This window comes from Eretmochelys imbricata, chromosome 8 (genome assembly GCF_965152235.1).
Source record: "Eretmochelys imbricata isolate rEreImb1 chromosome 8, rEreImb1.hap1, whole genome shotgun sequence".
In the NCBI taxonomy this organism is placed as follows: Eukaryota; Metazoa; Chordata; order Testudines; family Cheloniidae; genus Eretmochelys; species Eretmochelys imbricata.
The window spans coordinates 98,847,778-98,873,564 of record NC_135579.1 but is presented as its reverse complement, the minus strand read 5'-3'; the positions used below and the strand labels follow the sequence as shown (position 1 = coordinate 98,873,564).

The 25,787-nt window shown below is 38.3% G+C and overlaps 1 protein-coding gene across 1 annotated transcript in view; it reads right to left on the bottom strand.

Moving 5' to 3' along the window:
- FAF1 (Fas associated factor 1) overlaps positions 1–25,787 on the bottom strand; it is a 305,001-nt gene that overhangs the window by 34,367 nt on the left and 244,847 nt on the right. The window contains exons 14-15 of the mRNA XM_077823839.1: positions 20,763–20,899; positions 17,332–17,420 (exon numbers count right to left, since the gene is read on the bottom strand). Coding sequence (XP_077679965.1) covers positions 17,332–17,420; positions 20,763–20,899 — 226 coding nt within the window. The remainder of the gene's footprint in view (positions 1–17,331; positions 17,421–20,762; positions 20,900–25,787) is intronic.

The following is a 25,787-nucleotide window of genomic DNA, read 5'->3' as shown; positions in this document are numbered from 1 at the left end:
ATTCCGGAGGTGAACGGGAGAAGAGAAATTGGGCAATAGTTTGAGGGGCTCAGACTATTCTTCCTCTTCAATCCATGGCCCGCCACCACCATACTCAGGAGCCCCCTTATTCCCATAACCCAGAAATCATCCCTACTTGTTACTGGGACAAGAAAAGCAGAAACAGAAGCAGCCTGCTGCCTGGAGCCTAAGCACTACAGGGACTCCAAGAGCTGGAGGCTGCAGGGAGCTTGATAATATACCTCTGTACTCTGCTTCTTTGGGGCCAGCTCAACCAAAGCCAGCATTTTCTGCTATGTCCTTCTTCCCACTACAGTTACAGAGGCTGGAGCAGCTCCAGCCCCATCAGAAGCTCCCCAGTGGCAGCAGGTAATAGTGCACTCTGCAGTACAACCATATTTTACAGCTATACCATTATTCGTGAGCTTAGCCCTATTAACACCTAATGACCACTCACCCTAGCTAACAAAACCGACACTTCTAAGAGAGCATTTAAGCAGAAATAATTTGTTCCCTATATTTAATAGAAATGAAATCTCAATGCCTAATAACTTATATATCATATTTTTAAAGTATATTCTGTTAACATTCCCATTTATCTACTCGTTTTCCCGTACATAAGGGAACAATTTTTCAAATTGATCATTTTTTCCCTAGGCCTTTCTCAAGAACATTTGGCAACGATTCAGTTTGAAATGAGATTATTGGAGAGGTATGAATTAACTGCAATTGTTATGTCATGCAAACATGCCAAGAAGTACCTCAAACAAAACTCTAACGTATTAGCAGTTAAAAGAACTCTACATTAGCCTACATCAGCAAGAAGCAGTCACAATTACTGAAAAAAACAAAACAAAAAAGTAACCAACCCCCAATTCGAGAGTAACAAAATCATTTTACAGTGAACTATTTTTCTTTATAAATATGGGACGAATGCGTTTTCTAGTCTTCCGTTTTTTACATTTGATTAACAGAAGATGCTTGAAACCATCAGTTTGCTGAGAAGGATTGAACTGTGAGTTACAACAGTAATATTTGCAGCGATGAACAAGAATTCTAGCCATTTTGGATAATCTGTTCCCCTCCTGTTCCTGACTTTTGCTCCTTAGAAGCCCTAGTATGCTGTGTTTCTGACACACAAGGACACATGAAGGTAAACCCAAACAGGAAGAAACTAGATGAGACAAGTGGATATTCAGTTATTGGGGGTCCCTCAAAGAATTAAACTTTAAATTGTACTTTATTCAAAAGGGAAGAAGGCCTCTTGAACATTACAGAACCTATTCCCTACTCTTCTTGAAGAGTGGGTCATAATGGAGAACAGAACACTCTTCTTTTGCCATATTGAGGACTTCCTTATGTATATCACAAATTCACCTTAAGATTGTGAGAAACAGAATGGTCACAAACTAGCTTATTGAGAGAAGATAGTCTGTCACAGATAGTCTGGGGGAAGAGAGGCATTTTGAAAACCTTCCTAACATTTGCTTCAGAGAGAACCTTTTTAACTTTCAATTTTTGCAACTGGGTACATCAGACTCTAACTGAATTTCAAAGGTCACTTGAAAGTCCAGTGATACCTTAGGGAAAACTGAAAGGTCAGGTGCAAAGTACTGCTTCTTTCTTTTCTCAGAAGAATAAGAGGCCATAACTTAACAATGTAATTCCATTAGACTACTTAATCAAAGTCAAAAAGTTAACTAAGGCAGGTTTCAAGTTTGTAAAAAAAACTGTCTACTAAAACTCTCACCACAAAAGCCAAATCCCAAACCAGAACTTTGGTAGGAAATACTACATTGATTCTTATTTTGCATTTTAAAACTGCCAAAGAGAAAAGAACAACATTCACAAACAATTATTTGTGCTGAAGATAGAATCTATTTACTTATAGCAAACTATTACTTATTTCACAGAATACTGAATAATTCTTTCAAATGGAGCATAGTACCCATTGCTTTAAATTATGTCTTCTAGATGAGAGGGAACAACTTCCAAAAAGGTTGACACTGTAGGTTCTTTTTCAAGCATCCTGATTTGGCGTTTCAAGCATTTTCCTAATAGCTTATTTCCTCCAATTCTTGGCAGCGAACATCCTCATAGAGGATGGGTTATGAAAAGGATGTCAGGAATGCAAAGATTTATTATGCATGACTGGCTGATCCTGATAGAAAGATGTGAAATCCCATAGCTAAACCTAAATCTAGAGGTAAACAATTACACGGCAGAGACCTAGTACTATTATTCATACTTGGATCTTAAAGTCAAATTCCTAGGTAGACTAGATAGCACTAGCATCTAGAGTTTTTAGCTAGGAAAGAGATGTAATCAAATAAAACGTTTCAATGTATAGATTTGTGCTATGCTATAGTCCACTGGTTCTCAACCAGGTGTCCGGGCCCCCTGAGGGGCCGCAAGCAGGTTTCAGGGGGTCCACCAAAATAAACTGGGCCTCAGCCCCAGGCGGGGCTTGTAGAGGGAGTGCCATCTCCACCCCCTGACTCACCTCAGCGGGCCACCCAGCCTGTCTGGGTAGGGGGTGGGCCGCAACCAAAAATCACTGCAGAAAGATCTCCCCCTGCCATCAGAAGGGGTTGCTTCACAGCCGCTGACTCCACGAGCAGGCAGCAGCTAGCCAAGGAGACACACCACTTCTCCGCCCGGCTACATCAGCACCTCAGGGAGCAGGGCCAAATGGAAGGCAGAAATCTCTGGAGGCAGGTGGCCCACCCCACACGTTGCCTTTGGTTGGAGGTCTGCAGGTTTGTCTATTTAAGTTTAGGGGTCCCTGGGTAAAAAAAGGGTTGAGAACCACTGCTATAGTTGGTTTTACTACTACTCCGCAAGAACGAACAAGTCACTAGGTATTCTGGCAAAGCTATAATACTCTTCTTGTTCGCAGTTACATCCTGGATAAATTTTCAACATTGTATATTGTGTTCTTTTCATTTTAAATGTAGTTCACTGCTCTAGCCAAGTCTCTCCTCCAGAGACATCACACAAAGCAGTGAGGATGACTCACTGTTGCCAGAAAACAAAAAACAAAAGAGACATGACAATGTAATGAGAGGACCAGAAGAAAACACTTGTCAAAGGAGCTACCAATATGTAATGGTGAAAGGGCACAGAAAGTAAAGAAAATTAGTAGTTGTGTTACTATGCCAGTAAATGAACAATCTTATAATTTTTTTCATCTATCAAAGAAAAAGTACGTTAGTTGAGAACTGCCTTGTGAAACCCCCATTTACGTTGGAATTCAGGCACAGATGGATCACGTTTTGCCCAAGGTCACACAGAAAGTATGGGGCAGAGCTGGCTATTAAACTCAGATTTTCTAAGTTCCAGTCCAATGACACAAGGTATTGTTATAAAATTATGCATACCATAGTTTTATATAATAAAGAAATACTAATAAAGGTAAAAAACCCAGTTGTTTCTTAAAGGGAAAAAAGTCAAATAATATCCATCTGTTATTGCTGCAAAATCAAATAATTTCCTACTAGTGCATGAGAAACAGAACATGAGTTAGATATTAATAAGAGTGAAAGTGAGTCAAGTTTCATGTATTAATTTTATAGGTAAATGCCCATAACCTGAACTGCACAGCCAAGCACATATATTTGGCTTGATCATTCTGAAAGGCGGTGGAGCAAACTGGATGAAATTTATCTCTTTCATAGCAGAGACCTGGGTTGTATTTCCAGCTCTTCCAGAAGATACCTCATGCAACCTTATTTGTTAAAAAAAAATATTGGGGGTGGAGTGGGGGAATCTACTTGCTTGCTTCCTAGAGTAGGTATAGGAGGCCTTGGTCAATAATAACAATGTTATGAATTGCACAAATATATTAACCCCAGTTAGTAGAAGAGGTGAAATAAGAACCCCATGGCTTCTGCCTTCGAGCAGTGGATATTTCATGGGGGTGTGTTTCTCTCAGCATGACAGAGCGGTGAGATGTGGGCTTCTGGGTCAGGTCTGCACAATATAGCTGTATTTAGGACTAACTGAGCATGCAGTCACATACAAATTGTTTTTGCAGATTGAAAATTATGAGAAAAAAGGCATCAGTTTTTAAAAACAAATGTAAGTTTTGTAAGGTCAAAGTATTAAAAAGTACATATTAAAAACTGCTGGAGTTTTTGAGAACTACAATTTTTAATAAATTTGCTCAAAGTGTATTAATGTGTACACCATTTAAAAATTGTGGTTAATGACCAAATCCTGGTCTCAATACATGTACTCAATGCCAGCTGAAATCAATGGGAGCTCTGCAGAATTTGGCTGTAAATTCCTGTGCAATTATTTTAATGAGCATATTTTACTATTTTGTAAAGCTGAAAATCAGATTTTTCTTGTTAGCAAAACTGAAAACCACACACTAATATTTTTCAATGATTCACTTAGCAGCTATATACTTTTTTCCACATCAGTTTGAATTTTTAAGAAAAGCTTTGTTCTTCTGTTCACTGTTAATGGTGGAACATGAAGTTCCACAAACAGCAATGATTACACTTTTCAAACACTTTGCTTTAATATCATATTTTTTAAAGTTTGTTTTATTATGGAAGCATGATTCCATTTTGCATCACAACTAAATAAATTCAGTTTTTCGAGATGCACTTGCTAAGTGCTTCACAAGTCAATGGACAGCAAGTGACATTTCACCTTCCTGGCAGCAGTCTAACAATATTGTTCACTTAAGGCTGCTGGCAAAACTAGGATACTGACAATTTATCTTGCACCGGTTCAAAAAGCATAATGTGTGAACAAGATCTTAAACATGATCTTAATCATACCGGAGATCATTACTATTACCATTAATATAATATACACACATTATGTAAGCAGACATATGAAATATATAGTATTATATATTATAAGCATGTGTGCATATATGTGTGTGTGTATATATATATATATAATAAAGGTGAGGGAAAGCAGTGGTGCTTGAAATGCCACAAAAATTGTGAAAAGCAAACCTTTTCTTTGAAAATAAAATAATAATTGCATGAAACAAGTGTAATAGCTCTTCAATTATACATGAGTAGATTGGGAGGAAATTACAGTACAATTCACAAAGCTAACCATTCGAATATAAAGTACAGCTGCTGGAATTTCTCATTGTTCAGTTGTCACTCAGAAATGTTACATCATCCAATGTCAAAAAGTCATTATACTATCCATTTGGTGTCAGAATGATGATAGAACAAGATTTTTTAATTGACAGCTTACGTGGAAGGAAGTCCTTTTAAAATATTGACGGGATAGTGAGATTGCAGCTATTATCCCAGGCATGGCTGAGATAATATTAGCTTGTCTTCTTTTTAGTAAATAAAATAAAATAAAAACAAAAACCAAATAAGAAGTGGATGAAAGTATCTGTCTTAACTTTTACTTGAGCTTAAAAGTAACTCTGAGATTTTACATTAAGTTACCCTTCTTTCCTGGAGAACTGAACAGTATTGTTCCCCCAAGATTCTTTTGTGAAGATCTCTCAAGAGAAAATATATTCTCTTATCCTATAAAAAGCTTCTGTAATACAAAGAAAGCCCGATTGTGTTGCAGAAAGCACACCTAATAACAGTATTCATAAAAGAATCATTCATTCGGATCAAGGTTCTTCTACTGTTCTTACACAAGTCAGAGCAGGCACTTCATTTTGTATGCGGCTAAGGAAAATCCAGGCAAGTGAGGCTGGATTTACATACAAAGAAACTGAATGAAACCAACAAAACAAAACACCCTCTGCTCATACAAGTACCTTTCTACAGCTGAATTCTGCTTTTGGATGAGCTCACATGGCTTCCATTGACTGCAGCAAAAAATGAAGCCGCCATTCTTACCTTGATGAATTTATAATCTGAACAGACAAGACAAAGGGGGCAGGGAGATACTACCTACAAGCCAAGTGATCAGTGAGGGGTGGTTAGTACCCCATTCTTTAAAAAAATAACATATTATGAGTAGGAGAGAGAGGAAGGGGTAGAAAGAAGGGAATGCGGATATTGAAGGAGGAGGAAGGAAGAGGGTGATGGCAAGAGGAAGAAAAGTAGAGGAAGAAGCATGGAGGGTTAGGCAAGAAGAGTAGGGGCTGTGAGGGCAAGGGGTGGAAAGAGATTGGAGCAAACAGCCAATGAGTCAAACTGAAGGAATTTGGAGCTGTTGAATGAAAAAGAACCTGTCATCTCCCATGGAGGCCTGCTCCATGCTGCCAGGCCCCCACCCCTAATGGGAAAAGGTCGGAGGCACTCACATTTAAAGGAGTCGTGCTGCCATGGTGAACGTGGATCTCGGAAGCAGCAGAATGGAGACAATGGGACACCACATGATTGCCCCAGCTCCCCATGGATGCCTCAAGATCCACCCTTATGGGTACTGGATCATTGACGGGCCCAGAAGGCCATACCTGTTTTTCAATGAACTGCAGCCACTTAGGAAAAAACCTGAGTGCCACTGTGGACAGCTCAGGGAAAACATCTGTTCAGTGAGCCAAGTTGGTCCAAAAGGCAAAACAAGTGTTAATAAGGAATAGGTTAGAAAAAACACTGAAAACAGTGTAATGCCACTATATAAATCCTGGGTAGACTCCCATGTGGAATGGTGCTTTCGGTTCTGGTCACCCTACCTCAAGAAAGGAGTTAACAGAAGTAGAAGCAGTTCAGTCACAGGTGAAAATTAAAAGTCCGGAAAGATTTCTATATGCACAGAGACTGAAAAAAACAGGACTGTTCTTTTTAAAGAGGCAATGAATAAGAGACATAATAGAATTCCACCAAATTAATGAAGACTCTAGAGACATTACAGTGTGTGTTCCTGTTTACTCTTTTTCATAATAGAAGAACATGGGGATATTAACAAAACTGAAAGGCAACAAATTTAAAAGGAAATATTTTTTCACACGATACATAATTAATCTATGGAACTCACTGCTACAAGATTTCAGAGGCAAACCGATCAGCAGGAATCAGAAAAGAATTAGCCATTATACAGATGAGAACACCCAAAGTTACACTAGACAGGATAAAAAATAATAAATACTTTTAGCAAAGATGATTGTGGGCATAAGCCAACTACAAAGTGACGGGCAGAGTGAGGAAGAAACTTTCCCTGAGAGCATAATTCTGTAATTGGCCACTGCAGTGTTTCTGGCACCTTCCTCTGAAGCATCTGTTAGCAGCCATTGTCAGAGACAGGTCTAGGTGGATTTCTGGTCTGATCTGGAATAGCAATTCCTATGGTCCTGCCAACTACCCGGGATGGCAAACTCTGCCCCTTTGATGGGATGATTTGGTGGAAAAATCAGCATGCCTTAATGCTGTGGAGTTTTCCATCTAACTTTGGCACTCCTGTGGCCTGTTATGTAGGAGGTCAGGATTTAACTCTGGATCTTGGTTTTGCATGGAGGTTACCTTAGTGAGTTGTGCCAGACCTTACTTCATGGATTGTCCACCAGGGTCAGTTCTATCATAAAGGAAGAAGGAGTAATCACAAACAAACCTTAAGGACAGCAAAACTTGAATATATGACTATGAGTTGGAGATTTGCATGTTTGCACAGGGTAGCAGAATCCGCAGAGCTGCCTCTGGGAATGTAAGCCAGAAAGTGGCATTTACAAATGCTGAACGTTTATTTGAAATAAACTCTTCATTTCACTGAACCACTCCTGAAGTTAAAAACTACAAATGCTTGAGGCTATTCCTGGGAGTATGAAAGAAAAACACGCACTTTGTCTAAACAAACCAGTGCAATGAAGGTATTAGTTTGATTCACTGAAGATGACAGATTTGTACATTGTATAACTTAGACACATATGGTGTGGAATACCTTTGATATAAAAGTGCATGCAAAATTGCATTTGCATGTGAGAACCACAGAAGCGATGTCAATGGTTATAACGTTCATATGACAAACGAGATGACATACTTACACTATAAACGGTACCTAGGACAAAACAGCCATTTAGCGTTTATCCTTTGTTTTAAATGGACTTTTCAAATATCAGAGCTGCTGTACATTTTTTTTTTTTTTTTTTAAAGGAGAGAAATCCTTTAGCAAAACTTACTATGGAGCATTACACTGGGGAGGAAAAAACCCACATGTGTCCCAATCAGGTTGTTTTAGAACGCTGAAATTGAAGCCTGCTGTGTACAAAGTGACTGGCGAGATGACAGAAGGCTCCTTTCTTGAGCACTTTGCTGAACAAGGGACAGTTAGATATGCGAAGGTAGTTACTATACTGGTAGCACCAAAGAAGGGTTTGCTGAAGAAAGAAGTGGACAATGGCATGTCTTAGAGTGGTGAAGGTATCAGAATCAAATAAGTCATTGGCAAGGGCAGTTATGTAGGGAGCAAAGGTAGGGAGACAGGACTACACAAGGGAAGAGATAAAGAGAAGGGAGTATAGTAGAACCTCACTTATTCACACCAGAGACTGCAAGGCTCATTGCAAACAGCAGAATTTTGTGCATTAGTTAGGAAAAACACAATATAAATTAAGGATCTCCAAGAACCACTCCGCCTGGTTAGCTGGCCCCAGATTTTTTAAGTATTTATTTCGGTGTTGGTGCACTCAGCATTGCAACACCGAACTGGTTTAGGAGCGTAAATCTTATTTTCAAAAGGGACTGAGGCATGGGACCCTAAATCCCACTGACTGTCAATGGGATTTTGCTTTCTAAGTGCCTAAATCCCTTTTGAAAATGAGATGTATGCTCCTAAATCAGTTAGGCATTGCACTGCAAAAGGCCACAGCGTCTAAATATCCTAAAAATCTGAGGCTTACAACCTGGTCGGCAGCATGGGAGAGTATCTGCTGACAATTTCAGGTCTTGTAGTTAATGCAGAAAACTGCCATTTACAATTCAGGTGAGTTTTTTTTTTCCTGTGAGAGTAGAAATGTCGAAGGAGGGAGATTAAGTACAGCGTTATGAAAATGGCACATATTATTCTAGGTCAAATGAATCATTGTTTTAAAGACAGAGTTTCTGGATGAACAGAGATACAAACATATTTCTATAACTAGCTTCTGCTGTGAATTTAAGGTGTATTTGTGGCTTCTTTTTTTTTTGTTATTATTCAAACCTCCATCCAGCAATTACATAGAAAACAAACCTGCTATTTCCTCCTCAGACTATAGCAATAACTAGGGAAAACAAGTGTGACCTGTGGTCAAAATGAATGCCTTTGACTTTGCATTTCCACACTTTGGTAAGGCTGAGTGTCAATTGTAACATCTTTATAACAGTTTTTCCATTTAAAAAGTTCTTAAATAGATATCCTTTATTTGCAAGTAAAAGTGAAGTGTCAGTTGAGGGCAATTTAGAGTGAATGGAAAGTTTTAATTTGGATTTGTAAAAATAAAGTGCTTTTTCAAGCAATTGTAGGTAAAAATCTATTAAACGTTGAAATTTAATCTAAAAGCAAGAGCATTAAAGTTGCATAACTAGAAAAATAAACATTGTGTTAGACCTACTGTTACTTAAATAACATGTGAAGAAGTTGGACCAGCTGTATAACAGTCAATGCTTTTACAGTAACACATTTTGACAGCAAAAATAAAAAGAATGCATTACTGAGATATCATCAAATGAGCCATGTCATTACATGGGAACTCCACCCAGTATAAGCTTGTCAAAAAGTGTTACTGTAATCCTTTGAGAAGTCTCCTCCTCAGGCAAGAAAGGGAAAATGTTTAGGATAGGCTCAGAACAGGTGTGTTGCATTTTAATGCCAAGTATTTAATCATGGATCTCTTCACATTAGTTTCATATGTGACAAATTCAGACTCTCTTCTTGACATTCATGCAATGCTGAAATGATCAGTCAACAGTCAAACTGAGAGCCAACAAATGTAAACAAAGAAGCTGTGGACACATCTTTTTAGCACTGTACACACCCCAAACACAAAAGACATATTAAATTATTACCATTTTTTTCTTGCTTTTCCAAGATCAGTACTTTGAGGACTGAGGGATGCCATGCAGCCCCATCAGGTTCAGTCTACTGAGGTGGCCTATTCACTTGTTGGCCGACACTGTGCCAGCTTCTGCTAGTTTCTGGTTCAGTGAACCCCAAGAGCAGAAAACCCTCCATGGAAGGTTGTGGTGGGCCCAAAGGTGACAGTTCAGCTCCAGAAGTGGGTAGTGCTGGCCAGGGGAGGGGGCATAGCTGGGACAGCCAGTGGTATGCACTGGTTCAGGACATCACTAGTGTAGCGTCCATTGGCATAATTCCTACAGATCTTCTGAAAGAACTTAACACTGCTTCTGGTGTAACCACCACCAGAGGGTGGTGGTGGGAACAAGCACAGCTGAATCTTTCCTTGGGACACAGTGGCTTTCTCTCATGCAGGAAAGTGCCAAATGCAACTCCTTGTTTCAGTAGGGTCATTCTGACCCATCATCCTATCTACCAAACAGGTAAGTACTTCATTTTAGTTTGCCAGGCCCAAAAAGAGAAGAAAAAGGAGAGAAAGAGAGGGAGAGAAAAAGAAATCCCTTCATACTTTGTGTGCCTGGTGACACTACTCCCCATATTCTTCACGGTTATATTATTATGATAGAATTATGGCATAATTATGATGCATTTTGTACAAGATGGGTCATATGAGGTGTCATTGGAAAAGTTATGAATTGCTGAAATATGATTATCCTATTAGTATTCATGTATCATACTTGTATCTAAAGTTAAGGATATTGACTATATATCTGTATTTCAGTCGTGCTTACACCCACAGCTAGCCTTTCTGGTACAACAATGAAGAAGCCAGACAGGGCTGATGGCCCATCAGCAAAGACAATGGACGCTGAAAGAACTTAACCTTCTTGTGAATGTTTTGGCCAGCCTGTAAGCAATGCCTGCTACAACACTGCAAGGGCATGTGACCAGACCACATGTCTCTGGACTCCATCTTGGGATGTCAGTATTTTTCCACAAACTGGTCTGGGAACCAAGTTTTGAAACAAAGGATTCCTGTCATATGCTAAAGCTATATAAGGCAGGGAGTGACATCTGTTGGTCTTCACTCCCCACACAAGAAGACTCCTGGAAACACCTGAGGAAAAAAGACTGAACTGGGGAAAGTGCTGGATTCAGGCTAAAGGGATTTCTAGCCTGTGTATGAAGACCTGAGAAACCCAAGCTATAAAGCTAATGCAGCTTGTGCCTTAAGAATCTGTAAGTCTGCCTGTATCATCAGTTAGAGTGAGAATCTGCTAATTCATATCCAATCAATCTAGTATATTAAGCTTAGTTTTCTTTTTTGTGTATTTGCTAGGTAATCTGCTTTGATCTGTTTGCTATTCCTTATAGTCTATCTTTTGTCGTTAATAAACTTGTTTTTGCTTTATCTAAACCAGTGAGTTGGAGTGAAGTGCATGGGAAATCGTACCTCAAGGGGCACAGGCTGTTGCATATTCCTCTCCACATTGAGGGGGAGCCGAACTGGATAATAAATTTATACTGGTTGGGGTTTGGACCAGGGCAGAACGGTACAGCTCTGGGGTCCTAGACTGGGAAGCTGGTGGTTATTTTGGCTGTAGCCTCTCTATTGTTGGTTCACATGCAGTAGCTGGTCCAAGAGCCTGCATGTAACTGCAGCTGGGTGTGACCCTACCTGTGTGTACGCTGGTGGAAGTGTAAGACCGGGGAGTGTGTCTGCAGCTTGCCACAGCAGCACAGTGTGAGAGGGAGCTCAGGCTGGTGGGTCAGAGGGCTCAGTGGTAGCCCAGTTCCAGGTGGCACCCTGGGTGAACCTGTCACATACCTATGTTTATATCCATCCATTGATCTAACCTCACAGATACATGCTCCATGGGGTTGGTCCATGGTTCTCTAGAATTGGTTATATTGACGACAGTCTGACCATTCACCTTTTAGTCAAGTCAATCTGCTTCCTTCATCTTGCAGTGGTTGGTTGTGCTGGGCTCGAACCTGCCATCTCCTTCTGCGGGCCTCTTTACTGAATCCGCCATGCTAACATGAACTCAATAATGGCATACTGCTGATTATGCCTTATAAACCCATTGCACTGTAGCATGGCCAATTCAGTATCAGAAGGGAGATGGAGGTGGTATATTCATGCTGTGCTAGAGAGGAGAGTATGACAGATGGTCCACATGGTGACATGGCACAGATGCATTTGGGTCCCCAAAATCTTTGCAAGCCAAGTATGGGTAGTGCGTTGGGGCTAGCTGGGGAGGGAGAGAAGGGATGGTATTTGATTGACTGCCTGGGAGCAATGGGGAAGAGAGAAGCCAGGGAAGGCGGAGCTGGCTGCCTGTAGAGGGAGTAAACGAGAAAGAGAGGGTGGGTGAAAAGAACCAGCTTCTTTCCTCACTGAAGTCCAACCCAGCTACAACTATCAAAATACACAGTGTGCACCCCTCTGTCCTGTGACAAGGAAAGCCGATCACCATGACTATCGATACAAATAAACGAAATACATTTTAATTTTCTGTAAGGCAACTCTTTTGGGACTTTTGGGAAGAAAAAGGTTTAATCAAAAGCAAATAAATAAACCAAGAAGTGAAATCCGATTAGCTATTTAAATGGTGAGATTTTTGCACTTCACATTAAAAGTATGCTTCCAAATCACTCTCATAAAAATCCAATGAAGCAAAACCAGTAAATTATCCTAAAACATTGGTACTAAAGCACAACATTTTAATGACTACATTACTGTTACCAACTAAAGGAGTTACTCCTTTTATTCAGCTAGCAGAGGTCTGTGCTGTGGTGCTGAGCATCCCACCTGCAATACCAACCAATGACATGTGAGTGGGAGGTGGTTATAAATTGGTGCTTGAACAGACACCTTCAGCACCACAGCATGCACCTCTGCCATTTGAGCTAAAGAAGGGACTTCATTAGCTGCCAGTAGTACCAGGCAGTTATCCTGTATTGGAACAACCACTAGAGGGGGATGCAACATGTGCTATGCTATCATGAATTATGAAGTGTCTGTGTTCTGAAGCTTTTCTATGCATGCAAGTTATAAATCCATCACAAAAGGAAAGTTCAACTATCTAGGCTGCTCATTAGTGAATTTTTGTTAATTACAGGAAGTGTATCCAGTTCTCACACACAGTAAAAAGTTCTTTTATGTCTTTATTTACAATTAAGATATACTGCTGGCTTTTCAAACACAAAAGAATGTTCTGTTTATCCCCTTGTGGTTTTACGATGACTTACTGTTGCTATTAAGAAAACAGCAACAGAAACCGGAATCTATATCCTGTTTGCTATTGTCATATTTGTAAAGGAATTGCATGTAACTAAATTAAGTTCTTCAACACAAAAGAAAAAAAGCACTGATGTTTGAACATAAGTTGTCAAGGACAAGATTTATAAGAAAGTTACACATGTTGTGTATCAAACCACAAAAAAGTCAATATTTTTTTCTCATGACAACACCTTTTGTTAAGCACAAAATGTACATACTACTTATTAAATACTCCCTTTTTGAAATAATACATTACATAATACTGTTTTAATTTTACTTTCTACTTCAAAGGCCATTGGAGATTACCCTTTTTATGTTTATTTTATAATAAATACATCTAAGTTATATTCAAATATCTCTGTGTACACAGAATTTATAACATTTGTAAATTTGCCTCCAAAGTTTTTCAAATATTTTCACTAATTAACCATCTACCACCTCCAAGGCAGACTATGCCACATTCCCTCTGGTGCAGATATGTCAGTGTGCTAACAGTGCTGAGGAAACGGGGAAATGGGAGAAAAAACACTGCCCAGTGTAGACATGGGCAAAATTCTGCTCTTAGAGCAATATATTGTAGCAGATCTTACACAGGGAGAATTCCGAGTGATGAAACTGGAGTTCTATGTACTTAGGGAGAAGCAAATATCTAAGTTCAAATCCCCAAGATGAAGACACATAGTTTGTTAGTGGGTTCCACAACTATTTGCTCGACAGCAAAGGAATGTAAGACTCGGGATTCGAGGTTGAAGCTTCTGCCCCTGTCCATCTTCCTCACTCCATCCTAGCTGCTGCTATCCCCCTGGATCCTGCCAATCCCCACTCCATCCTATCCATCTCCCCTGCACTCCTATCCTCTAACACCGACTCCTGCCCATCCTTGGCTTTTGCCCATTTCCCCTGTTCCCTGCCCCACTCTGCTGCTATCCCTCCCACTCCTCCAGGACTCTTGCTCTTTCTCCCCTACTTATTCTTATTTCTCCCCCTTCTTCTGTCCATCTCTTCTCCTGTCCCTTTCCCTCCCTCTCTTCCAGCTCCTGCTTCTAACCCTCCAAGCTCCTACTGTTATCCACTCACTCTGTCTCTCTTCACCCCCCCACCCCCCGTTCCTCACCCCTCTGTAGTTGAGCCACGCTTCCTCCTCACTGCCTGGCATCAGCAGGATGAGCATTGAGAGCACAAGGCAATCAGTCCTCCAGTGCACAGTTCCTGTGCCAGTGATCACTGGCAGCCAGGATGAGCAATTGCTGAGAAAGTCCTGCTCAGCCCCTAAACCCTCGGATGGAACATGCTCAGTTGCTCTGTGTAGATGGTGCATTTGCAATCAAGCCACCACACAGTAACTGTGAGAGGATGGGACAAGCTCAGTGCAGATGGAACCTCTAGAGAATTTAGCTAACAACTTCAACTGAGTATGTGTGAACAGAGATTCTTCAGAGGCTTATAACGTGGGCAAATGTTTACAGGGGCATCAAAAGGTACATCCCTGACACCAGGGTGACCCCTCCCTCCCGCCCCCCACCACCACATTTCAGGTCTCTGCACCAAAGCATGGAGATACTAAAGCTTCTAAAAAAACTATTGTAAGAATTCTTTTAACATGGAGAAAATACACGTATTTTACCCAAACCTCATTCTTGGAAGCAACGATCATTTTAGCTGAAATATTCCAAAAAAGTTCAGCCTGGTTAAATATCACCAGTGAAAATTTCAGCCTCAATTATGTAATTCTGGTAAAGTTATAAGCAAGTGAAAGTAGGATCTTATAACGGACAGGTGTTTTGCAACTTCAACTATAGGCATTGCTACCTGAGACTCCTATAAAAAAAATAGCTTAAATATGTAGCTCCAGAAAATTAGTCCCAACAGAGATCTAGCTGCTGTTAGCTATGAGAGAAAAAGAAAATAAATTTTGAAACTACTTAGAAATTTCAATTAGCAATGGGCATGTACAGTAGGTAATTTTTATAGATGTTGATATCTAGTAACAGCGACGGAACAAACAGTATTTACAAATCTAGAAGCAAACCCTGCTCACCTTAGTCATGTGACTAGTCATGAGTAAGGGGAGTTGGATTTGGCGCATGAATTCCCACTTAAATAAATGAAAAAGTATAATCATGCAACTGAGTTGGAGTTAGTATGAACACTAAACTTTGTCATAATGCTCATTTTCAGTCAGGTTAATGGAAAGGTTCCACATTAATGGGAGTCAGAGTTTTAGAAAACCTGGGAGATGAAATACATGAACCAATAAAGATTCAAGAAATTCCATGCTAAAATCTGCCATAATAATAATTACATTTTCATACTTAGATGGCACCTTTCATCTGATGCTCTCAAAGCACAATAGCCATCATGTCATGAGCTCACTTGATTGTGCCTTGGTACTGTGGTATATAAACATCATCTGTAAATGGTTCCCAGTCCAGAGAGAGCTCTTACACATCTTATATGGAGTAATACAAGGACATACTGAGGTATGTTAAGGATCCTGTTACAATCTGAAATAAACGTTGTTTGTTTTATTGCTCTCTCAACCTTAATGTTACTCCCCAAAGAGCATTAGTGAATTTGCAATTAGTAGGTAGACTGTTCTTGTTCTAAATATAACAGTATTATGGTGTATGGTTATTCTTACCAGTAAACATAAAAATGAGTGACATTAATCCCACCTTCTTACAGCAGCAGAAATCTATACTTTTTAGGATACTACTAATTAGAGTTAAGCAACAGGAGGATTTCCCGGCATCCAACAGTGTAGTGATGACTTCCCATCACTCAGTTAACAAGATAGTACAGAATCTTTGTTAGTTAAATTAAAAAAACAACAACAATGAAGTAAGCTTCTAGAACGACCCATCAAAATAAATCACTGATCTGATTTTAATTAGAAGCATAAGACACCGTTCTAATTTTAATTTTGAAATTTGTTGTACACCTTTACAATAACAATAGCACCATACTCTGTACTCCCATGCTTTGCCGAGACAAAAATCTATATTGTTACGTACTGAACAGTTCAATACAGATTTCAGACCTCAGAATCTTCCTCAGTACTCTCACTTGTAACCTGAATTTTATCTTCCGATGAAGGCACTTAAAATAAATAAATAAAAAAACCAGACTACTTGCAGTTAAAACGCAATCAAAAATTCAATTATCCTCTGCCTTGGATTTGTCTTGTAACCCTCATATTAAAATTTGTGTTTAGTATTAAAGGAATTAAAGTTAATTTCTTTACCAATGAGTTATGGGGAACACAAATTAAGATGAAAAAATTAACTGGGAAATATACATGCAGATAGTGTGCACTCACATTATTATACAACATAATCAGTAAATCTGGTACTAATGAGTCACAAGACTTAAATGTGAAGAATGTGTTTAGTGAATTATTGTCAATCAATGTCTACACACAAGGATAACAATAATCTTGAATGGCAACACACCTATTATTACAAATTCCTTACTAAGTACTTCATTACTTCAAAATGTCACTCTCAATTTATAGAGTAACAGATAAACATCTCTCTACTGTATACCTGGCTTGTGTCTACTTCTATGTAATTGAAACACTGACTGTTTCTGAAAACTTCATATTATCACTTACACATCATTTCGTTTCAAATGGTGATTCAATGGCACTTTACAAGTCTGTTTGTTCTAAGGCTTCCTTTTAAACCGAGTATTTTATTCTCTCTACATATAAGCATTTAAAAAACATCAAACTACTTTTGTTTTCCATCTGTGACTTTAAAGATAGACATGAGGAGTGTTTGTAGTTGTCATTTCCTGGTATGATCGTATTAACCTAGTATAATACTATTGGAAATGTAAACTATTACTCATAACCAATATTCTGAAAAAGAAAACAAAGACCCTGAAAGTGACTAATAAAGCCAATATGTAACAAATTGCACTGATCTTTTGAAGAAACCAACTAAATAAATAAAGGAGATTTACTATTTCCCCCCTCCCTAATGGAAGATGTGGATTGAAACACAAAGTAACAAACTTTACCGGCACAAAAAGTCTTTTGTTTGTTTATCTTTATATTCCCCATCATCCTCGAAATCCATTAGGAGTCTGCAGTAACTGTCAACTCTCACCTCATCCTTTATGTCTTCTTGCTGCTGAGCACTGAAGATCTCCATTGCAGCCATCAGTCTCATCATTAGCTCATCCACTGTTGTGTTACCTAGCAACAAAGGAAGATAGCTGAACTTCATATTATAAAAGTTATTAAAAATGGAAAGTCATTCGAGAATTAATCCATAAGGAATAACTAGTGTTTGAAAAATGGCCGATTAGAAAATACTAATATCTCATTAGAATATTTTTAATTTGCCTTTTTGTTTAAAATTTTTAAAATGTTTCACCAGCAAATCCTAACATGTGCAAATGTAGTCTGAATTTTTCAGTGGTACAAATTAGAGTATTTGTTTTTGTACCAATTGGTAGCATCTCTAATTTATGTTAGAGAAAAGAATGATGTGTGAGAATCAATGACTTTTTTTTAGCTTTTTGCAACTACTATATATCACTATCTATCTAGGTAGAGCTAATCTTAGGTCACATGGGATAGGACATTACTATTAAGACTCTGTTGGTGGCTAGGTTAAAAATAAAGAAGTTAAATCTGGAAGAAGAGCATTCTGAACCCACACGAATGATTCACCTCAACATTAAACTCAAAATCAGTTTTGTTTTCAGTTGTAACAAGTTTTATTTTTCCGACAGCATATCTATTCCAGACTGACTAGCCCTGGACATGGAAGTCCTACATCTATACATAAAACAAATCCAGCATAGGCCCCGGAAGTGGATGGTTCCCCATGCTGTCCTAGCAATGTGTGTCAACATTCTTCAATAGGGTTAAAAGGTCAGTTCAGTCTCCTACCATGATCCACTTAGTCTTTGGTTTCTCTCCTGTGACTGCTAACCAGAGTGCCAACAAGAGCCACCTGTGAGGGTGACTTTGGTATGAGGCCACTTGTCCGTTAGGATTAGCAAAGACTGTAACGTCATCTAACATGAGCAACTACACAGCCTTCTGATGAGAATACATTTTAGTTACTGTCAACATGAGCTAGATTTGAACTGGTAACCGGAGGTAAAATTTTCAAGAATGCCTAAGGCACTCAGGAGCTGAATTCCCATTTTCCAAAAATTGACTTAGGACTTTAGGAGCATAAGGCTTACTGAAAGTCATTAAAACTTAGGCTCCCATGTGCCTTTATCATTTCTGAAAAGGTGCTTTTGAAAATTTACTCCTACTCTAGTTTTGAAAGGTTTTCTATATTTCATTAGTAGAATCATCTACTCTGCAAACAGAAACAATTGTATTTGTCCTGCTACACATGCATATAACTTCATAGGGCACTATGCATTTGATGATACAATCCTAAAAGGCATTCATGTTGCATTTCTCTAGGAAACATAAAACACAGCAAAATTTAATGTGTGTGTCAATTTTTTGCTATAGGTTCAGTCCCAAAATAAAAGGATGCATTTACTGGGGTAGATCACCATCTTAAAATTTAAGGAGCTAGTACCAGAAATCCCCACACATAATGAAATATACACCCCAGAGACTGAAGTGAAGTAATTTGGAATATTTTATAACAATTCTTAGACTCTGATTCAGCAAGATACTCACGCACATGACTAACTTTAAGCAAACAAGCACCATTGACTTCAATGGGATAACTCACATGCTTAAAGTCACACACGTTTAAGTACCTGGCTGAAGTGGAGCCTATAAACCAGAGTAAATAATATAGTTATTTAATTATTTGTACGGAATAAGCAGATTTAGTAGAGCACAGAACTATTTAACCATGCATTGTCCTTAGGGGAGATAAACTCTGTGGTAGTTGGTAGAAAACATGAAGTATCCTGTTTAGATTTATTAAAAGGGAAAGTACATGCATAAATAAAAAGGTTTCAGAGTAACAGCCGTGTTAGTCTGTATTCGCAAAAAGAAAAGGAGTACTTGTGGCACCTTAGAGACTAACCAATTTATTTGAGCATGAGCTTTCGTGAGCTACAGCTCACTTCATCGGATGCATACCGTGGAAACTGCAGAAGACATTATATACACACAAGGCAGTTTCCACGGTATGCATCTAATGAAGTGAGCTGTAGCTCACGAAAGCTCATGCTCAAATAAATTGGTTAGTCTCTAAGGTGCCACAAGGACTCCTTTTCTTATTGTGTAAAGAGTTGTCACTTTGGATGGGCTATCACCAGCAGGAGAGTGAATTTGTGTGGGGGGGTGGAGGGTGAGAAAACCTGGATTTGTGCTGGAAATGGCCTAACCTGAAGATTACTTTAGATAAGCTATTACCAGCAGGACAGTGGGGTGGGAGGAGGTATTGTTTCATATTCTCTGTGTATATATAAAGTCTGCTGCAGTTTCCACGGTATGCATCTGATGAAGTGAGCTGTAGCTCACGAAAGCTCATGCTCAAATAAATTGGTTAGTCTCTAAGGTGCCACAAGTACTCCTTTTCTTTTTTCATAAATAAAAAGTAACTCTTCTGGCCAACTGATGGAAGGAGCACTGGTGATTCCTCCAGAGGAATTATCCATTTGTCCACTCTACAGAAGGAATCATTGCCAATGAGAGAAGCCAATGATTGCAACAGCAAACAGCTTTTCCTTCTCTCAGGAGGGACCTGATGCTTAGACTCTCCCAAGAAAATGCAAGGGGACTAGAATGAATGAGCTAGGTATAAGAAACAAAGCAAATGAGACAGAACTTCATAAAGGAAACTTAAGGGTAAAGCAAAACAACGGGATGGAAGGAATTCTGCCTCTTCGATGCATTTTAATTTGCATAGTTATTGAAGAATTGCAGTCTAAGGGACCATCCAAACAACCCTTTCTCACCTGAACAATCTCAATGAAGTCACTGGGACTACTTAAATAAGAACGAACTACTCAGGTAAGTAGCAGAATCTCTCATTATTTGGACATTATATTAGCAACTTTGAGTCTGTTGAGGCCCCCCATTTTACAGTCAGATCTACGCAGGCGGGCTCATGCCCAAATGGAATCCACTAAAGTCAACAGGGATCCATGTGATCGCAAGGTACCATTCACACAGATCTGATTGCAGGATCGGGGCCAAAACTAGCTCACACTAAATAATGGGGTTAATCGCAGCTTGGTGCTCAGCATTTACAAAAATCAATGCAGCTTCCTACATATGGATTTAGAAAACTATATTTAGCTCCTATTTTAGAAATGTTGGCCCAGACAGTTTAATATTAATGCAGTTCTCTATCTGAAAAAATATTAAACCATGATTTTATTACGATTATGTCAATTAAATCCTTTAGTGTTACGTAACATAGCATATTTACGTACAATGGCTATTTATCTTTCTGTAATGCAGTTTTTGTTCTGTAATAAGTTAATAATAAACATCTTAAAAATCTCATGACGAAGACTAAGAATTAATAACAAAGAGGTCTTCTGACAGTTTCAATACCCATATAAGAAATAGGTTCCCACCGTAAAGGAACAATTATACCTTGTATTACATTCAACACCTCATTAGATGATCGTTTTCCCATAATAATAAGGAAAAGTGGAAACTGATCCGTCTTCTGAGTTCGAATAGTTTGGGCTACAACACTCCCAAAGTGTCTAGTGCACATTGTCAGAAACCTAAAAAGTATAGAAAAACAATGTAAGTTTACATTGTAGAGTTTCTTTAAGTTACAGTAAGTTTTTTAGAAAAGAATTCAGCCAATACAAATATCTTCCTTAAAGAAATATTAAAATTTGACAGTTTACTTCAGAGCTATATATAGCTTAAAACTTGGACTGCTGTGTTCAGTTGTGGAGTTCCTTATCCCTCAAAATTTATCACAAAAAGCCCATTTTCAAAGATGATAGATTCCAGATGGGAGGCATAATAATAAACTTTAACTGACAATGACAGTGACTTATTTGATGGAGAATTCCATTTTTCTGTTCAGTATCTAGCAAACTGTGCTCTGAACAATACAAAACTAGAAAAAATAAACAATAAACCAATTTTCAAAGATGACAGATTTTTTTTAAATAAGTGAATAAAGAACATTGCTTAAACTATGAAAAAAGTATAAAATTACTATTACTCATTCAAGAATCATAATTTAACAATAAAAACATTAAAATGTTTTAATAGGTTATAAAACTAAAAACCTGTACTTTAGAATTGTATTTTCTTTCAGAGTAGTAGCCCCTTCAGTTTCATACTTAGTGTGGTCTAAAAACAATAATTCTACGCTTTTGACTAAAAAAGTCGCTTAGATATTAGCATACAGAAGTCTAGCATTAGTATTCTTAACACGATCTTGAATAAATGAAAAAACTGATAAAGCTTTTCTCTTCCATTAGAGGACTGTTTGAAATTAGCATTTCTTTCAAGAGAAAAGGGTAGCTTATGATATGTTTTCAGATCTGATGGTAAAAAGTAAATGTCATAATAATAATGAATTATGAAAGACCAAATGCAAATATAGAATGCTTTAATAAGATCCAATTTAATAAAGTCTGTAAAAATAATGGACTTTTAATAACACAGGTCACAAAAGGCAAAACAGTGGAAAATCTGAGGACTAGCCAGCGGTACAGGCTTATTAATTCTTAATTATGTTCATGAAAGGCAACTTAAATCGTGTGTTTTCTTATGCCTTATGATAATATTTTAGGTAACAACTGCTCTGAAATGTGTGCTCTAACTGATGAGCAAAGTCCTGTTGTCACATGCATTAGAAGGCAAATCTATTTGAAAAGACAAACTGCATTAAAATGTCATGTGCTCAGAATCATTTGATATCAAAATCCAAAACAGAATCAAAACACAAGTTTTAAATCAGTGTACTTCTGGCTAATAAAATGGCTCAGAAATTGGGCTGAAAATTGAAAAAGTCCATTATTGCAAAAGTGGATTTGGAGTTGAAAGTGCCCAAAGTGTGGGGGGAAAAAAATTGAGCCAACTTCTGCTACAACAGAATCTTAACATGGAGAAAGGACATCCTTTAGTTTGGCAACAATAAGCAGGGCGTGGCTATTAAAAACCTTTCAAAGACATAAAATGCATTTCTGGAATTTTTCAATTGCCTCCTTTGTTATCCAGGTTTACTAGATTTTTGCAGTCCAGAACTATTATGGGTGATAGAAAACCTGCTCTTTTAAAAACCTGTTAAAGTTATGAGACTATACCATGACAAGCATATGCCCAGACATGAGAAGTGCTCTTATTCTTTTCATGCTACTAGACTGCATAGGTGTCACAGAGTAGCTGCCCTTTACATTACGAGCCAAGTGAAGTCCCCTGAACAGTACCATTTCAGAATGCTGACATACTCTGGAAATCTGGAATATTGCACTGAATTCCGAGTACCATGTTACCAAAATGATATTCACTAACTGAAAGAAGCTTGGTTAAAAGCAATACAAATGATCAAAGGACTAATTTATTAGAAATAACTAACAAGCTAAAGACACCTCCTTTAGCTAAGCTACAATAAAAGGGGACCTTGTAACAGCCTACACATACACACACTTCAAGTAAGGAGAGGAGTTTTAAGTGTGGGATGAAATCCTGGATCCATTGAAGTCAATGGCAATACTCCGTGGCAAACTGACTTCAGCGAGGCCAGGATTTCAGCCCCAGGGTATAGCTAGAAGTAATGAAAATAAACTAAGAAAATGAAAAGTTGAGGATGTATAGCAAGGAAAACTCCCAGTCAGTGACATGTATTAAGACTGTTGAACAGTCTCCCAAGAAGTGGTAGAAGTCTCGTTGCACAGGACTTACAATTTTACTGGACAAAACCATAGAAAGACATAAGATAAACAAAACTAGGAGGGAGTTAGACTGCATAACTTAATAGGTCTTTTACACTCTTAAACCAACAGGCACACAAAACACACACAAAATGTAAAACTCTGGTCATTTTCTCATTCAATTCTGCAATGCAATGATTATAAAGTGGATTGTGCGTACACAGGCTGTATTCTTTCACCAAAATATCACACAACAAACTCATTAAGCATACCATGCTACCAAGCAGTTATCAGTACTACTTTCATACTTCTGAGAGAATTAATAGTGGCATGGAGAAAAACAAGTGTTTTATTCTCTCTCTCTCTCTCTCTCTCTCACAAGGGGATTTTCTCATTCTCATCTAGATAAAAGTGTGCCAGTTCTTCCAGTGGATCGCCAAAGCTGCCAACAGAACTCACATTACAAATACCTGTGGAGCTCATCAAAGAACCAGATGTCACTACTGGAAGACTTGTTTTCCACAACAAGCTGGATTACTGTGATCTCCAACCAAAAGTGGAAATGGAGGAATACTGGCAGAAAGGGAAGGTAAATGGCACCCTACTAGTTCCTTTGTTTTTTAATTAAAAAAATATTTAGTGTGTACGCGGGGGACATGATTTAGGGTGGGGTGGAGAAGGATGAGAAAGGCCAAGATTCTTTGGGGGGAAAATTCTATAGGAAAAAATACACTCCTGCAAGAAAGTTACAAAAATAAACTGCATAAAAATAATTAAGTGTTAAAGCAGTAGCACATTCTCCACTTCTCCTGGGAACTTTGAGTAACTAAATCAGAACTTATTAAAGCTTGGAAATAAACACATAGGCACTGACCACAGTTTCATAAAAACAAATGCAAAACTAAAAACTGAAACAGGTTCTGACGATTTCTTTTCTCAATTCTTCTAAGTGAAATTGTCTGGAAAGGGAATAGGATTATTAGACATATCATATCCATCAGTTAAAATCAATCCGCAGTGAAATATCGTTATCTAGGTGAAATAAAGGCATAGCTTTTGAAGGCCTGCTGATGGTGCAGAACATACACACAGACACAAACACACACACACACACACACACACACCCCCCAATTCCAAATAATACTAACAAGGTATTCCAGTTCCCTCATAAATATTCTACGTGTATGGGTCTCAGAGTAAATCAGAATTATATTTCCTCATACAAGAGGATAAAAGGCCACAGGAAATAGTTGACTACTTGAATAAAATCTCTGCAAGAACAGCTGATGTCACATGACAAACCGCAAAAAACTCTAATTTTCAGTAATCTCTTGCAATTTTATCACAAATTAGGCAATATTTGATGTTTCTTTTAAATCTTCAGCTTCTAAATCCTGTGATTGAGAAAATCTCAATTTTAATTTAAATTTTTTTTCTGGCCTTTGAGGTTGCTGAGACAAGCACGAAAACATGAACTGTAATGGCTCAGAAGCAAATAAAAAGAATCCAAAGTTTATTGTTTTTAATAGCTCGTGATTTTTAAGCCAAGTTCCTGATTTTTGGTGGCCCAGTGCATGATTTTTGACTGCTTAAGCATGGCACGAAAACATGAACTGTAATGGCTCAGAAGCAAATAAAAAGAATCCAAAGTTTATTGTTTTTAATAGCTTGTGATTTTTAAGCCAAGTTCCTGATTTTTGGTGGCCCAGTGCATGATTTTTGACTGCTTAAGGATGGCAATACTCTATTTTTTGACACTGTACCTGGTTTTATAATCCTATTTTTCCCTAATTCCTTATTCTGCTTTATATTTGAAAAGATTCTATAGGTCACAGTTTTGGGGCCAAAAAAAATCTAACATATCTTAATATTAGGATAATGCATTCAGAAGAGTCGTTTCCAAAGCTAAACATCTAGGTCATTTTCATATTTGCCTCACCCCACCCCATAACAGGCACAAAAACAACACTTCAGAAGCAGCATTACTGGGAAAACTCATGAAAGGAGCTTGAGTAATCCCAAAGAAGAAGCAGTGTATGAGGTCATGAGCGTACGCACAGACACGTATTTCACGCTATCTGACTCCTAACCCAAGTCTCAGAGCAGCAGAGGACCTGTGGTGAGTGAACGCTTACTTGAGATCTGCAAAACAGTGTCAGAATAGACTTTGTGCAAACTGTATGTACAAAGGTAAGTGAGAGCTAGGGCCTGGCTCCTTACATAAAACAAGTCAAAAAGGAAAGCATCTCCAGGAAAATGAAAAAACAAAGACTCATCATTAGTTTAGTCACTCAGAAAAGTTCTTTTGTTCTTCCAGCTAATTTTGGGACCACCTTTAAAAACAATCACCAGTCCCAGAGCTGGATTCTTATCAGTGGTGCAGGACATGAATATTTTTGTTTAACAGTACAGATTTCCAAGTTTTAATGCCATTCGAAAACACAGGAGGAGACAAATGCAGGATTTACAAAATAGAAAAAAACCCCAACCAAATAAAATGCCTACAATGTATATTTTTTGTACTAAAAAAGGACTGGTATGTTGTGATCACCATTTATCGTGCTGACCAGTATTGTCTCATTACTTCCTTAGGCTTCCCCATATGTTGCTGTATACACCCGTTTTTGTCTTATACTTAGCTTGCAAGCACTTGAGGGTAAGAAGTGTCTTTTGTTCTCTATGTATGTACAGTGCCTAGCACAACGGGGCCCTGATCCACAGCTGGGGCCCCTAGGTGTACCACAATAGAAATAATAACTAACAATGGTGTGTAAAA